At 32.8% G+C, this 16,019-nt stretch overlaps 1 protein-coding gene across 10 annotated transcripts in view; it reads right to left on the bottom strand.

Annotated features, from left to right (window-relative positions):
* Window positions 1–16,019, bottom strand: part of GTF2I (general transcription factor IIi) — a 126,130-nt gene that overhangs the window by 52,574 nt on the left and 57,537 nt on the right. For 4 of the 10 annotated variants that reach the window (XM_077140987.1, XM_077140984.1, XM_077140989.1 and 1 more), the window contains 2 exons: window positions 13,075–13,152; window positions 1,859–1,918 (listed from right to left, as the gene is read on the bottom strand). In XM_077140987.1, the coding sequence (XP_076997102.1) occupies window positions 1,859–1,918; window positions 13,075–13,152 (138 nt within the window). The remainder of the gene's footprint in view (window positions 1–1,858; window positions 1,919–13,074; window positions 13,153–16,019) is intronic. The other 6 variants (XM_077140986.1, XM_077140990.1, XM_077140992.1 and 3 more) reach the window with 2 other exon arrangements.

Here is a 16,019-nt window from a genome sequence, read left to right as displayed (position 1 = left end):
TCTTTCTAATTCAGAAAAAGAGTAAAGCTTCAATTTGGAATCTCAAAAAATTACTTTAAAAATGCAAATATTCACAGTAAACCTAAGGAAATTTAACATTAGTAACTATAACAATATAATTAATCAATGTTACAATTTGAGAAACAGCATTATTATGATTCAAAGAACCACAGTCAAAGACCCACAGGCAACACAAATCAGATTGAAGCCTTTCTTTCTCATAAACCTGAAGTCTAAATTTAAAAGCTCAGGTTTTGCTATGAAATGTTTCCTAATTTACTTGCTTTGCATGTGTATTGTGGTGGAAGTTATGGAAACTCAATCCCCATAATTAAACAAAGTTGTACTTAAAGGGAACTCATAAAATTTACGATTCTACCTTTAGTCTCAAAAGCATTTTAATTCAGGTAATACAATTTGCCTGCTAACCTAGTACATAAAGCAATGTACTAGGTTACCTGTTCACAAGGTAAACAGGTTCAACCTACTAGAGTATATGTTTTATTAGCAAACAGGAAATAAATAACCTAAAACACTAAATAAAGATCCATTTAGGATTAAGTGTCCAAACTGCTATAGAATATTCATTGTCTTTCCTTAAATGTCTGAAATTACTATCATGGAAAAGGTTGAGAAACACTGCCTTTAAGTAGAAATAAAAATATTTTACTCACGATTAAGAATAGGTTACTTAGGGGAAGGGGAAGCAGAATCTAATCTATCTTGTGATATCTATTGAGAACTAAATTCAGAAACCATACTGAAGATTCATAATCTGAAGACATAGTTTAAAATATATTTTATCTTCATTTTAAAAGAACATAGCATCTCAAAAACTGTATGTAATTCTGTGTCTAGTGTCTTTGAATTAAAAATGCTCTAATATGGTTAAATATTTGTGACTTTCAATGCATAACTTTATTATGCCATAATTATCTTGGAATTCTTTTCCACTTACTTCATATTATGAAAACCCTCCTGAACTCAAAACGACTCTATAAATCTATAGCCATGAATTATTCATTTTAAAAACTGCTCTTTAAAAACTCCCTCTACACACATCCATTCTCTTTAAAAAAAAAAAAAAAAACCTTAACATTTGAATTTATGAAACATTATGTTATTTACAATCAGAGATGTCAAGTAAAGGAATCAGAGATAAAGGAGAAGAGGCCATGGTTAAAAAGAAAAGGTAGGGTGTAGAGTAAGAACAGTTAAGGTGGTTGTTCCTCCCATATATATCATTACAAGGGCGCATGTAAACAATGATTGTGTGCGTCCTTTTGTTGCTTCAAAATCTGAAATAAACAATCATATTTGTATTACAAAAAAAAGTTAAAGAAATTAAAATCTTATGCTCTCAAAGCCAGAATAGACAGAAGTAAAATACGCCATCCTTAAGAGCCTATAATCAACAAGTCTGGGACCACTATACAAAAGTTCCCAAAAAGGTAATCAATAAATAAACTTAGGGGTTTACAAGTGATATTTTGCAATCCTTCTAAAAAACTAAGTATCAGCACGACCTCATCAATATTTACATTATTAATCACACAATAATAACCTTAGTTCTGACTATTCTGATATAAGGTATAAATGTGTACTTTACCTTAAATAGGAAAGTGTGTCATGTACCCATTTCGAGATTCATTACTAGATTCACAAAAGGGAAAATTGGTTTTGAAAAATTTTTGCTTGTGAAATTCATTTATATGTTAAATAAAAAAGGCCAATACATTTCTTTTACCTTTTCCATTTAGAAAAATAATAATAGACATAAATACTAACACAGTCTATCCAATATAAAGAAACATTAAATACTAATATTATGTGGGAAAACGGAAGTGAAACATTATACCTTGCAAAGACTTCGAAAGGGGAAGTTTTTCATCAACATCATCAGTTTCAGAAGGGCCTGCTTTGGAATACAAAGATAAAACTTCAAAAGTAATCTCCAAAATATATTTTGGGTCACTTCAGTGAACAAATTTGGATGATACATGGAATTGCCTTTCACAAAGAAAAAAGGCAAAAAAAAAAAAAAAAAAAAGAGTGGCAAAATGAGTGGCATCAATTTATGGTCTCTGTGAATGGAAAAGGTATACTCAGATAAATTCACGTATACAGTCAAAAGAAAATTTTGACAATGACTAGACATATGGAGTGAATAGGAATGATATGTCTTGAATGGTGGTTATGGAATGTTTTTAAACAGTAAAAGGAAACTAACTTTTATTTCATACAGACTATAAATGCAGGTTTATCTTACAGGTGTATTTATTTCTTCTTTGACAAATATTTGCTTAATCCTTTGTCACACTGAAGAAAAATGAAGAATCAAATTGCTATACATTCCTCAGAATCCTAAAATGATGTAATTAAGCTATCAGGAAGTTTGAATCTCGGCTGAAATAGAAACATGACAAACTAGCAGATAGTTAATTCACACTCTCTCTTTTCTGTAGAACCGCAAAGTACTTCTTACTATCTTGAAGTTCTCCCCAATTATTAACATACGAGGTATTTTGGGTTAATTGAACCCTCACAAAATGCCATGAAGATTTTGTCATCACATCTACATGAATAATGAAGCATAACAGTGATTAAACTGATTTAAATAGAAAAAAACCACTATTTTCAGTTACTTCTTGACATAAAACATTCTTTCATTAATATGAACAAAAACTGGCTCACTCATTATTATTTGTAAAACATCATGTATGAAAGGTTTTGCTAATTCACAAGAAATTTCACGAAGAGACACTAAAGAACATACTATAGAAAATACAAAGATTGTTTTTGAATCCAAAGAGCAAGATTCAGTTAAAATGCCAGCTTCACTGTATACTAGTAATGTGACCCTGGATAAAAGACACAGAAATTTTGTCAATCAAGAAGTAGTAATAACAAGTTTTAAAAATGAAGCATTACCTAGGCTATTAATTAACCTCTAAGTATGCTTTGGCAGCTTTTCACAAATTTAGCTATGTAGCATGTTCGTTATTGTTCTGTTCTAGATATTTTATAGATTTTAATGAGGCCCTCTTCACTCAGGTAAAATTATGTTTCTTGGAATTCCTTCTTATAAAGTTTTTCTATTTTAATCTTTTCATTATTGATTTCTAATTTAATTATATTATGTTGAGGGAATTTATTAAGGCTACCTATGATGAAACATACAATCAATTTTGTAAATGATCCTTGCCTTGTATATGAATATTTATTTGCTGGGTTCAAGTTCTTTATAAAAATAAAATAGCTTATGCTTGTTAATTATAGAGTTCACCTACTGTATATATCATTTATAAGTATTTATGACCTTGATCTATATTAGTTACTGGCGGTCATTTGTTAAAATCTCCCAAATAACTGCACATCTATAAACTAATCAATTTTTATTTCTGCTTTTATTGAGGCTCTATTGTTTGATATATGCAAATTTATCACTGCTATATCAACTTAGTGATTTACCCCTTTATATATTATATAGTCTTACTCTTGCTCCCTGCTAATATTTTTTTGCTTCTTATTAATACCACTAAAGCAGACTTCTATTGGTTAGAAATCTTTACATATCACTATACCTTCAAATTCTTTATTTAATTTTAACAGTATGTTTTAATAGCACATACTTAGAATTTATTCACTATAAAATATACAGCATACTTCACAATCTTGAAATGCTACTAGTGCCTACTTATCACGAAGAAAACCAAAACACCCAACACCCACTATCCTAATGATACCATATGCTCAGAGATATGTCCAAGCCTATTGCAGAATACCAAAAGGAAGAAAATAAACATGTCCTTATATAGGAAAATGGTCGAATGAACTACAATTTAATCATACAATGTAACTACCACTATCATGGCTTTGAATCCAAACATGACAACAGATAAATATTGAAAACTTAAACTGAATGACTATACACAACATATGTAGTATGATATACCATTGTGTAAAGCTTAAAAAGTCAGAAAATACTACATATAAAATGTGTAAGAATATATTATTTATACACATTAAGACTATATTTCTATGGAAATACCTATGCAGTTACATTTTTTAAAAAAAACATGAGAAAAAAACTCAATTTCAAGATACTGATTAACAAAGGAAGGTGAAAAAAGTGGGCACTGGAAAGAGCTTTCTCAAAGAAGGGCTTCAAGTAAATATTTAACATGTTATTCTTGAAGAACAAATACAAAATGTTAAGAGTCCATAAATCAGGTCAGATGTATATGATTTTTGCATGTTTTAGTATGTCACCTAATAACAGTATCTTAGAAATAAGTTATCTATAAGTATACACAATACTTGTTGCAAAAATTATGTTGTAGAGGCCTGAAAACAAGAGTACAGGCAAGTTCTGGGACAGCAAGTCCCTTCAGGCCACCACTAGACAGACTGGGCCAGACATACAGGTTTCCAATGCAGCATACCTTGTACTGTTGCTCTTTGCAGATACTGAGTTTTTTTACAAATTGAAGGTATGTGGCAACCTTGTGTTGAGCAAGTCTATCGGCACTATTTTTCCAACAGCATGTGTTCATTTCATGTCTCTGTGTCACATTTTGGCAATTATTGAAGTATTTCAAATTTTTTCATTATTTTTCTTTCTGTTGCAATGATCTGTGATCTCTGATATTAATAACGTATTTGTCTTTGGACACCACCACATTGTCTGTGCCCATATGAGACAGCAAACTTAATTGATAAATGTTGTGTGTATTCTGACTGCGCCACTGACTCACAGTTCCCCAGCCTCTCTCCCTCTTCTCGGGCCTTCCTAGTCCTTAAGTCACAACAATATTGAAATTACACCAATTAAAAATCTGCATGTCCTCCTTTTATCTACCTTGTCAACAGACGAGTAGAACATATGGAATAAAAATAAACAATAGGGGGAAAAATGTTAAAATAAATTTAGTTTGAAATGCTAGTGATAAATGAAAGCGAGGGATAAGGGGTATGGTACGTATACTCTTTTATTTTTTTCCTGTTATCGTTTTATTTCTTTTTCTGTTGTCTTTTTATTTCTTTTTCTAAATCGATGCAAATGTTCTAAGAAATGATGAATATGCAACTATGTGATGATATTGAGAATTACTGATTATATATGTAGAATGCAATGATATATTAACGTTTTTGTTTGTTGTTAATTTTAATAAATAAATAAATAAATAAATAAATTTAGTTTGAAATGTTAGTGATCAATGAAAGGGAGGGGTAAGGGGTATGGTATGTATAATTTTTTTTGTTTTCATTTTATTTCTTTTTCTGAATAGATGCAAATGTTCCAAGAAATGATCATGATGATGAATATGCAACTATGTAATGATATTGTGAATTACTGATTGTATATGTCGAATGGAATGATCAAAATAGGAATGTGTGCGTTTGTCTGGTGTTTTTCGGTATTTTAAAAAACCGCATGTCTTTCACTTTAAGTCAAGAGCTAGAAATGATTAACTTAATGAGAAAGGCAAGTCAAAGCCTAGACAGGCTGAAAGCTAGACCTCTCCTGCCAGTTAGCTAAGCTGTGAGTATAAAGGAAAAGCTCTGGGAGCAAATTATAAGTGCTAATCTAGTGAAAACATGAATGTTACCCTAAATCACACTATTCTCTTAAACCAAAGCCTAATCCAGACAGAGCAAGGCCCTAACTCTTTTCAATTCTAGAGATAAGGAGGCAGAAGTTTCAATTCAAGAGGTAAGGAGACTGAAGCTTCAGAAGAAAATTTTGAAGCTAGCAGAGGTTAGTTCATGTGGTTCAATGAAGGAAACCTACCCCGTAACAGAAAAATGCAAGGTGAACCACCAAGTGCTGATATACAGGCTGCAACAAATTAGCCAGATGGTCTAGCTAAGATCACTGATGAAGATGCACTAAACAGATTTTCAATGTAGACAAAACAACCTCCTATTGGAAGGAGATGCCACCTAGGACTTTCATAGCTACAGAGGAGAAGTCAATGCCTGGGTTCATGACTTCAAAGGATCTTGTTAGGGGCTAGTGCTGCTGGTGCCTTTAATTTGAAGCCAGTATTCATTTATCATCCCAAAAACTCTAGAGCCCTCAAGAATTATGCTTCATCTACCCTACCTATGCTCTATAAACTGAGCAACAAAGCCTGGATAAGAGCACATCTGTTTACAACATGGTTTACTGATTAGTTTAAGCCCACTGTTAAGATCTATTGCTCAGAAAAGGATTCCTTTCAAAATATTGATGCTCAATGATAATGTACCTGGTCACCCGAGAGCTCTGATGGAAAAATATGAGATTTGTGTTGTTTTCATGCCTGTTAGCACAACATTCATTCTGCAACCCACGGATCAAAGAGTCATTTTCACTTTCAAATCTTATCACTGAAGAAATACATTTCATTAGGCTATAGATACCATCAACAATGATTCCTCTAATGCATTTGAGAAAATTAAACTGAAAATTTTCTGGAAAGGATTCTCCATTCTAGATACCGCTAAGAACATGTGCAAAGAGAAAAACAACAACAACAACAAAAAGAACATTTGTGTATCAGCCTAATATGAGTCTGAATGAAGCTGATTCCAATCCTCATAGATGACTTTAAGGTTTAAGATTTCAGTGGAGGAAGTAAATGTAGATGGGGTGGGAATAGCAAGAGAACTAGAATTAGAAGTGGAGCCTAAAGAAATAACTGAATTGCCATAATCACATAATAAAACTTGAGCAGTTAAGGAGTTTCTTCCTATGGATGAGCAAAGAAAGAGGTTTCTTGAGATGGAATCTATTCCTGGTAAAGACACTAAGAACATTGTTGAAATGACCACAAAGGATTTACAATATTACATTAATTCAGCTGATAAAGCAGCAACTAAGGGTTTGAGAATATTTATTACAATTTTGCAAGAAGTTTTACCATGGGTAAAAATGCAATCAAATTAAACACTGCATCCCTCTAACTAGGTATATACCCAAAAGAACTGAAAGCAGGAACTTGAACAGATATCTGCCCACCAGTGTTCACAGCAGAATTATTCACAATGGCCAAACTTGGAAGCAACCCAAGTGTCCATCAACCAATGAATGGTTAAATAAACTGTGGTATATACATACAATGAAATATTATTCAGCCATGAAATGTAATGAAGTCCTGACACATGGGAAAACATGAATTAACTTTGAAGACGTTATGCTGAGTGACACAAGCCAGACACATAATGACAAATTACATATGATCTCACTGATACAAAATAATTAGAATACAGGTTACCAGGGACTGGGTTGGGGATAGAGAATGGGGAGTTAATGCTTAATTAGTATATTTAGGTTTGATTGTTAAATTTTGGAAATGGATGGTGGTGATGGTAGCACAATATTGTAATGTAATTAACAGCACTGAATTATATATTTGAATATGGTTAAATGGGGAAATTTTAGGTTGTATATATGTTACTAGACTAAATAAAGTATATATGTTCCTAGAATAATAGGATAAAACATAGGAATGTACAATACAGTGCACCCTAGTGTAAATGATGGACCAAAGTTAATAGTACAACTTTAATATTCTTTCATCAACTGTATGTAACAAAGGTACCAGACCAATGCAAAGTGTTAATAACAGGGTATATTTAGGAACACTGGTGTGTTTTTTTTTTAAAACATGTTTTTCTATAAACCTACAACTTCTCTAATTAAAATGTAAAAAAAAAAGTGAAAAAAAACCCAGCACTGCATGCTACAAAGCAATTTTTGTGAAAGGAAGAGTCAATTCATCTTATTTTAAGAAACTGCCAGCCACCCCAACTTAAGCAAACACTATCTTGATCAGTCAACAGCCATCAACATCAAGGCAAGACCCTCTATGAACAAAAAAATTACAAATCGCTGAAGGATAAGGCTATTACACACTCAATAGAGTACAGTATAGCATAAACATAAATTTTTTATGTTCTGGGAAACAAAAAAATTCACGTGACTCACTTTATTGTGATGGTCTGAAACTGAACCCACAATATCTCCAAAGAATGCCTGTGCATGCTGAATTATATTTATATAAAATGCAAAACTAACCCAGGTTGTTACAAGTCAATACAGGGGTTACACTGAGAGTGGGGTGAGGGGCAACTAGATGGAGATGAAGGAGCAGGAATTTCAGGATACTGACACTTAACAGAGCTTCAACATTAATGAAGCTAAACCGATGAAAATGAAAAGAGAAATAGACAAATCCACAGCTGCAGTGAGAAACTCCAATACTCTTCTCAAAGTAACGGAAAGAACAAGTAGACAGAAAAATCATTAAGGATATATATAGTGGATCTGTACCACTCTTATCAACCAACATGACTAAAATGATATTTAAGGAAAACAGCAGGAAATACATTTGTTCAAGTGTATATGGAATGTTCATCAAGACAGACCATATTCTGGGCCAGAAAGCAGCAGCGGGATTTGTGAATATTAATTACAATTTTGAAAGAAGTTTTACTGTGGGTAAAAAAGCTATCAAACAGCACTGCATCTCTCTACTAGGCATATAACAAAAGAACTGAAAGGAGGGAATCAAACAGATATTTGGAAACCAATGTTCCCTACAAGAGAATTACTTACAATGGCCCAAATTTGGAAGCAACCCAAGTGTCTATCAACTGATGAATGGATAAACAAAATCTTCTAAGTTTTAAAATCACTGAAATAATACAAAGAATGTTCTCTAATCATAACAGAAATAAACTAGAAATCAATCACAAAATGTTTCAGATATGTGGAAATTAAACTACACACATCTAAATAGCACACAGGACAAATGGGAAATTAGAAAAAGTTATAGGATGAATGAAAATACATATATACCCAAGAATGTGGAATGAGATTTAAGTAGTACTTATAGGGAAATTTATAGCATTAAATGCTTACACAGGAACAGAAAAGATCTCACTGAAATCCATATTTAAGTTTCCACCTTAAGAAACACAGATTTTAAAAAGCTAAAATTAAAGCAAGCAAAAGGCTGAAAGATTTCAAATAGAGTTGAGAGGCTACTCTGAAGGTCACTCTTACGCAAACTTCAGTTACACATTGATACCTACCATAACTTGCCAAACCCTAACCAAAACCATTCCAATCAATCCTAAAGAACATCGAGGGCGATATACAAAATTCTACAAAGGTTCCGTGTATTAGGGTAACTCCAGAAACCTACAACCACCTGCTGGCGCCCTAGACCAGGTAAGTCTTGAAACGTAGAGGACCTAGCCTCTCCAGAGCATCAGCTAGTTTCATCTCCCTACCCCATATTACTTACAACCCCCTACAACATGAAAAAGTTAGAATGGCTGTAGCCCAAATACCCCCAAAAGAGTGGGACAGAAAGATCAAAGGTGATGGTAGAGTTATACAGAGAAGGTAGAATTTAACAAACGAATATGACTGCTGAATTATTAAATTTCTTTCTTTTAGTCTCCAGTATCTTAGAGCAGCTAGAAGTAAAAACCTAAAACTGTAAAAGTGTAACCCATACCAAGCTCTGAAATCTGTTCTACAACTAACTGTTGTGCTGCGTTTTGAAATTTATTGCTTTTTTGTATATATGTTATTTTTCACAAAAAAGGGAGAAAAAAGTTGATTGTGATGATAAAAAAATATTTATTCCTTCTAGCCTCCGACATTCTCGAGCAGCTAGAAGGAAAACTCTAAGATAAGTTTAGAAATCCCAAGTTTAGAAAACTCTAAGATAAGTGACAAACTCTGGGATCTGTCCTATAACTACTTGCTGAGAAGTGCTTTGAAAACTATTGCTTCTTCCTTTCTTTGTTTTGTATATATGTTATATTATACAATTTAAAAAGTTAGTATATATGTTATATTATACAATAAAAAAAGTTAAAAATAATTAAAGTAAGGAAAAGGGAATAATGTAAATATAAGAGGAAAAAATATCAATGACACCAAATTCTGGCTCTCTGAAAAAAATTGAAAAACCTCTAATTGGACCAATGGTTTTTAACTGGAGGTAATACTGACCGCAGGTGATGTTCAGCAATGTCTAGGGACATTATGATTGCCATTTTGATGGGGGAGGTATTGTTGGTATTTATTGGGTAGAAGCCAAGGATGCTACTAAACATTCTGTAATGCATAACACAGAAATCCAAAACAATGAATTATCTGTTTAAAATGCCAATAATGTCAAAGTTGAGAAACTCTGAGTTAGACTAAGAAAAAAAACTTTGTTACAAAATGGAAGTGCAAAGTCATTACAGACTTTACAAACATTAATGTAACAAAGTTTTTACAAGAAACTCTCTGATCTAAAATTCAACAACTTAGACAAAATTCCTTAAAAAACACAAACTGCCAGAGCTCATTAAGAACAGATACATAACCTGAATAGTCCTATATATTAAAAGGAATTTAAAAATAAATGGAGAAAATTTTAAGAAAATGTATTCATTGTCAAAATGATTCATTGTCAAAAATAAGATGGATTCATTGTCAAATTTAACTGAACTTTTAAGAAAGAAATAATGCCAATTTTATAAAAAATTCTAAAATATCACTTCCCAACCCATTTAAATGAGGCTGGCATTCTCTTGAAAACAGTACCAAAAAAAGATTATCTACAGGAGAGAAACTACTGACTAATGTCTCTTAAGGACATACCTGCAAATATCCTGAGCAAAGTATTATCAGACAAAAATGTCTAACAATACATAAGAATATTTAATAAGCAAGTGAGGTTTATTCCAGGAACACAAAGGCTAGTTCAATATTTGAGCATTAACATCAATCACCATTTTCACAAACTAAACAAGCAAAACCATATAAACACCCCAAGAGAAGCAGAAAAGACCTTTCACAAAAGTCAACATCCAATCATCATAAACTCTTAGCAATTTATGAATGAAAAGGAACTCCTAAGCTGATAAAAAGCTATAAACTGAATACTTTCCTCCTAAAATTGTAAAGCAAGGATGTCAGCTCTCACCACTCCTATTTAATATCACACTAGAAGTCTTAACAAGTGCAGTAATATAATAAATAAAATGCATAAAGACTGAAAAGGAAGAAATAAAACTGTCTCTATTTGCAGATTTGTAGAAGAGTGGTTGTCCATGCAGAAAATCCTAAAGGATTTTTAAAAACTTACTAGAACTATTAAAGTTAATTTCGCTAGGTCACAAGATAAAATCAATGGAATTGTATTTTTATAAACTAGCAATAAACTGGAACCTAAAGTGCATAAAACTGTATTAACAGTAACAAAGACTTGCCAAAGCTCAAGAAAAATATCTATATTGCATGGACTGCTGTCTGTATCTCTCGACTTCCTAGATACAAACACTAACTCCCACTTCTTTAACTGCACTTATGATACTATCATTTCAGGCCATCTTTCTTCACAAACATCTGATTTCCAACTCTTATCTAAATAGGCATCATCTTAAATCACTTGCCCTCCCAATCTTAGTAGGGGAAAAGAGCTTCTGTAATCCTGGCTGTTCTGCTAATAAAAACAATATCAAAGACAAAGAAAATTTTTCTATTTTAAAAATTTAACGAACTGAATTTATAAAACATACATACGAGTATATATACTAACAATGTAACAATAATATACTAGGTAGACTGTAATCAAGGCTAAATAGTTTCCGACATTTTAAGTTTTTACTCAAAAATCCTCAGAATTATTTCAACTTCTAGTCATGTGATTCCTAGTAACACACACAATGTAACTGAACTGTTCAAAACATGGCATTCACCATAATACACTTATAGATACATAATTTCAAACCAGAATAAACTTATTCATAACACTTTTAAAATGTTCCAGAGTTAATAAGGCTTTCTTTTTAAATGAAATAAAGCTACTAGGCAAATTAAAATTAAAACTATAATGAGAAACCACAGTACATCCACTAAAACGGCTAAAATTGACATGACTGATAGAGTTGACTAGGACACAGAGTAACTAGAATTCTCATGAGCTGTTGGTGGAAATGTACAACTGCTTTGGAAATCAGTTTGTGGCTGTTTATTAAAACATTAAATACCTACCATATATCCCTGCTTTTCCAATTCTAAGAATTTACTCAAAGATTAATGAAGGTACATGTCCACAGAAAGACACATACAGAAATGTTCACAGCGACTCTGTCGTAGCCCAAAACTCTGAAACTGTTACTCAATTTCCCATCACTACATAAAGGGGTAAACAAATTGCTGTAAAGTCATACAATGGAATATTACACAGCAGTAAAACAATACATGCAATAATACGGATGAATTTCAAAACAATTAGGTGGCATGAAAGAATCCATACATACCCCCAAACCTCCATTAAAAAAAAAAGACTATATTTTATGATTCCATTTATATGAATTTCTAGAAGATGCAAACTAATCCAAAATGATAAAACAGATCAATGGTCACCTAGGAAATGGGTTAGGCAGTAAATTACAAAGAAAACTTTTGGGGAAAATGAATATGTTTGTAACTTAACTGTAGTGAAGATGGTTTTATATATATATAAAATATTATATATATATATATATAAAAAACAAAAATAACCTGACCTTGCACCTTAATGTTTAATGTATTTCAGTTATGCACCAATGAAAATTAAGGCTTGCAATGAAATATAGATCCTTCCAAACTAGAATTTATCTATGGATCAAAGCAAACTGTATTATAAAATTATATTTTTTGTTTCCCTCCTAATAATCAACCAAAAATAAAAAACAAAAACAAAATGATAATTATATGACTTGCCATTTATAGATTTTTAAGATGATAATGTTCAAGGAACAGTTATTTTTGTTGCACAAATAGCACTATGAAGGGTTCAGAAGGCCCCTAGAAGTTAAATTGTGCCATAATTGTTGCTTATGCATTTAAGCAAATCAATGACCATTTTACGTTTCCCATATAGATTCAGTTTATCTTTCAATTTTTGAAATGTTTCATTTCAGTAATGTAAGTGTAAATACTAGTCAGTAAATTCAGGAATTCAGGCAATTGATAAACTATAATTTTTACCATAAATAACTTTTGAAAAGAATTGTATTAAATAGTATTACCTTGAATGTTGTATTGATAGTAATCAGGATCTTCTGATTCTTCTTTTACTGTCACAGCTGCCATTTCTAGGGAAATGCCTGAAAAGCAAATAAATTATATAACTACATGTCAGGGTATTCAGTTAAGTTGGTATCGGGAAATTTCCCCACCAATAATGCAGAGTAATGCATATATACTTCGAACTCTGAAAGGACAAAAGTTTGCTAGGTAGCAAGGCAGGGGACGGGGAGTGGCGTTACCTATAACCCTAAACCCCAAACCCATTATTTTTATTCAAGCTATTTATCGATGTTTTTCATTACATATTTTAATAAAAAGTTTTTCAAAGGGGAGAGGAAAAAAGATCTATTATCTTCACAAACAAAGAACCTTCCTGATAAGCATATGTTAAATAGTATAGGCTTTCAAAAATGAGGTACAGTGGAAATGGGGGGTGACTGCTAACAGGTATGGGGTTTCTTTTGAGGGTAGTAGTTTCAGAACTCTTTGAATATGCTAAAACTGTCTGATTGTTACACTTTAAATGGGTGAATTTTACAGCACGTAAATTATATCTCAATAAAGCTGTTATTAAAAAGAGATGTTAATTTCACCATGATTACAGGTTCTATCCTTCTCCCTTTCCCCATCTGAGTAGATAATGCTCTCAGATGAGCTGAAGCAATGAAAAATAGTATACGTACACATTTCAGATGATTCTCAAACATATATAAAACCTTTGATGAATTTAATAGTTAGCTGATGCTATGTGGCTTTAGAAGATGATTTGTAGAGATGATTTTCAAACTGGAGAATTATCTCAAAAAGAGAATTAGCACGATAATAGCCTACCTATAGGTGTGCCTAAAAGTTACTTCCAGAGGGCCTCTTTTGTTGCTCAGATATGCCTCCCTCTAAGGCCAAATCTGCAAGTGAAATTATTGCCCTCCCCCCTGAGTGAAAGTCTCCCTAGTGGCATGGGAGATGACTCCCAGGGATGAGCCTGGCCCTGGCATGATGGGCTCAACAATGCCATCCTGATCAAAACAGGGAAAAGAAGTGTAACAAATGAGGTATCGGTGGCTGAGAGTTCAAATAGAGTCAAGAGACTACTCTGGAGGTCACTCTTACCCAAGCTTCAGTTAGACATTGCTACCTATCATAGCTTGCCAAACCCCTGCCAATCCTAAAGTACACATAGGGCATTATCTAATATTCTATAAAGGTTCCATGCATTAGAGTAACTTTCTAGAAGCTTATAACCTCCAGATGGGTCTGGAACACTTAAGTACTGAAATGCAGAGGGGCCACCCTTTCCAGAACATCAACAAGTTCCACCCCCCATCCCATATTACTGACAGTCCCTTCCAACATGAAAAAGTTATAACGGGCATAGCTCAAAAACCCCCTAAGAGTAGGAGAAAGATCAAAGGTGAGGGTAGTTTTATACAGAGAAGATCAGGTTTAACATATGAGTATGAGTGCTGAATCATTATATTGATATTTCTTTTAGTCTCCAGTATCATAGAGCAGCTGGAAGTAAAAACCTAAAATTGTGGAACTTAACCCATGTCAAATTCTGAAATCTGTTCTACAACTAATTATCACAATGTGCTTTGAAATTTACTGCCTTTTTGTGTTTATTTTTCACAAAAAAGAAAGTCAATTGTGATAATAAATCCATAGCTATATGATACTACAAGCCACAGATTGTATACTTTGGATGATTACATGGCATGTGAATATATAATATAGCAATAAATTAAAAAACTGATTGCAAAAAAAGAGAGAGAGAGAGAAATAGCATGATACTCAGAAAAATATTTATCCCTGAAGCAAAAGGCAAAGGGAGTTACTTTAGTGGATGCAATTCCAATTACTAAGGGGAAACTGGTTTGCCACTTAACAATGTAGCAGGGAACACCATGCCTAGAACCCATGGGATTCTCTGGCTGCTGCTCAGAACTTTCCCATCTGTTCTGAATTTTACAGCAAAATTACAGCAAAAATTAAAGGCAAGGCATCATCAGGGATTCAGACGCTTCAGGAATGAGGTTTGGGTCACTCTAAGTAGGTAAAAATCCTTAACAGCTAAAGTGCTGGCTGAAGGTGAAGGAAACACAACATAATGGGAATGAACTAAGGTAGCTATAAATTTTTGTGACAAGTTACAGAAATGTCGACTGTGACAGCTATTTTCCTCCTTGCTTGTTAGGAATGTGTATGTTTCTGTACTATTATGCGTTTATATGCATTCTCTCTTATCACAGCCACTATTATTTTACGGAAATTTCACTGGCAGTTACTTTTACCATTTAGTCTCTATATAAAAGAGTAATCAAATAGGACTGGGAGTGAATTTGAGGAGTAATATAGTTCATTCAGATAGTAAATCTGTCTCCCAGAAATGAATACAATGACTTGAAAGTTTATGTCTCCTCACTTTGGGGAAAAGGTAAAATATTTTCCTTTGTAGGGATGAAAGCTACATCACATTAGATTCAAATAGTTGGTTCATTGTTACAGAAATTCAGCTGTGTGTAGAAGGCTGTATATTGATGCTGAGTAGCCAAAGGAATAGCCTGCGTTCATCTGTCTTAAGTTGCTGTTTCTCAGTTCCTAATGCGCTCTCTTAAATTCTTTCGACTATTTTTTGTTAAGAGGGAGAACAGTATCAGAGGTTGGAAAGTTGCCTTTTTGGGAATGATAGACTCAAAGAGAAAAGTTGCTGAAATATGGCTGGTTCTACTGTTCCTCTAAACCTCAGTTATTATGTTTCCTAAAGAAAACATTTTCAGGAAATGTACTATTAATTAGCTACCAGAAAGTAATTAAATATTAAAATACAGTATGTACAAATTGAATATACAAACTATATTGTCATTTTGCTTTAAAAATAAACAGTCCAGGATAAAAAAAAAAAGGTTCTGTCTACTTTCTGATGCTGAAGCTTGAACTCTGCAAA

Source organism: Tamandua tetradactyla, chromosome 23, assembly GCF_023851605.1.
Source record: "Tamandua tetradactyla isolate mTamTet1 chromosome 23, mTamTet1.pri, whole genome shotgun sequence".
NCBI classification, from domain to species: Eukaryota; Metazoa; Chordata; class Mammalia; order Pilosa; family Myrmecophagidae; genus Tamandua; species Tamandua tetradactyla.
The sequence above is the reverse complement of the archived record's forward strand: the minus strand, read 5'-3'. Positions and strand labels throughout refer to the sequence as shown.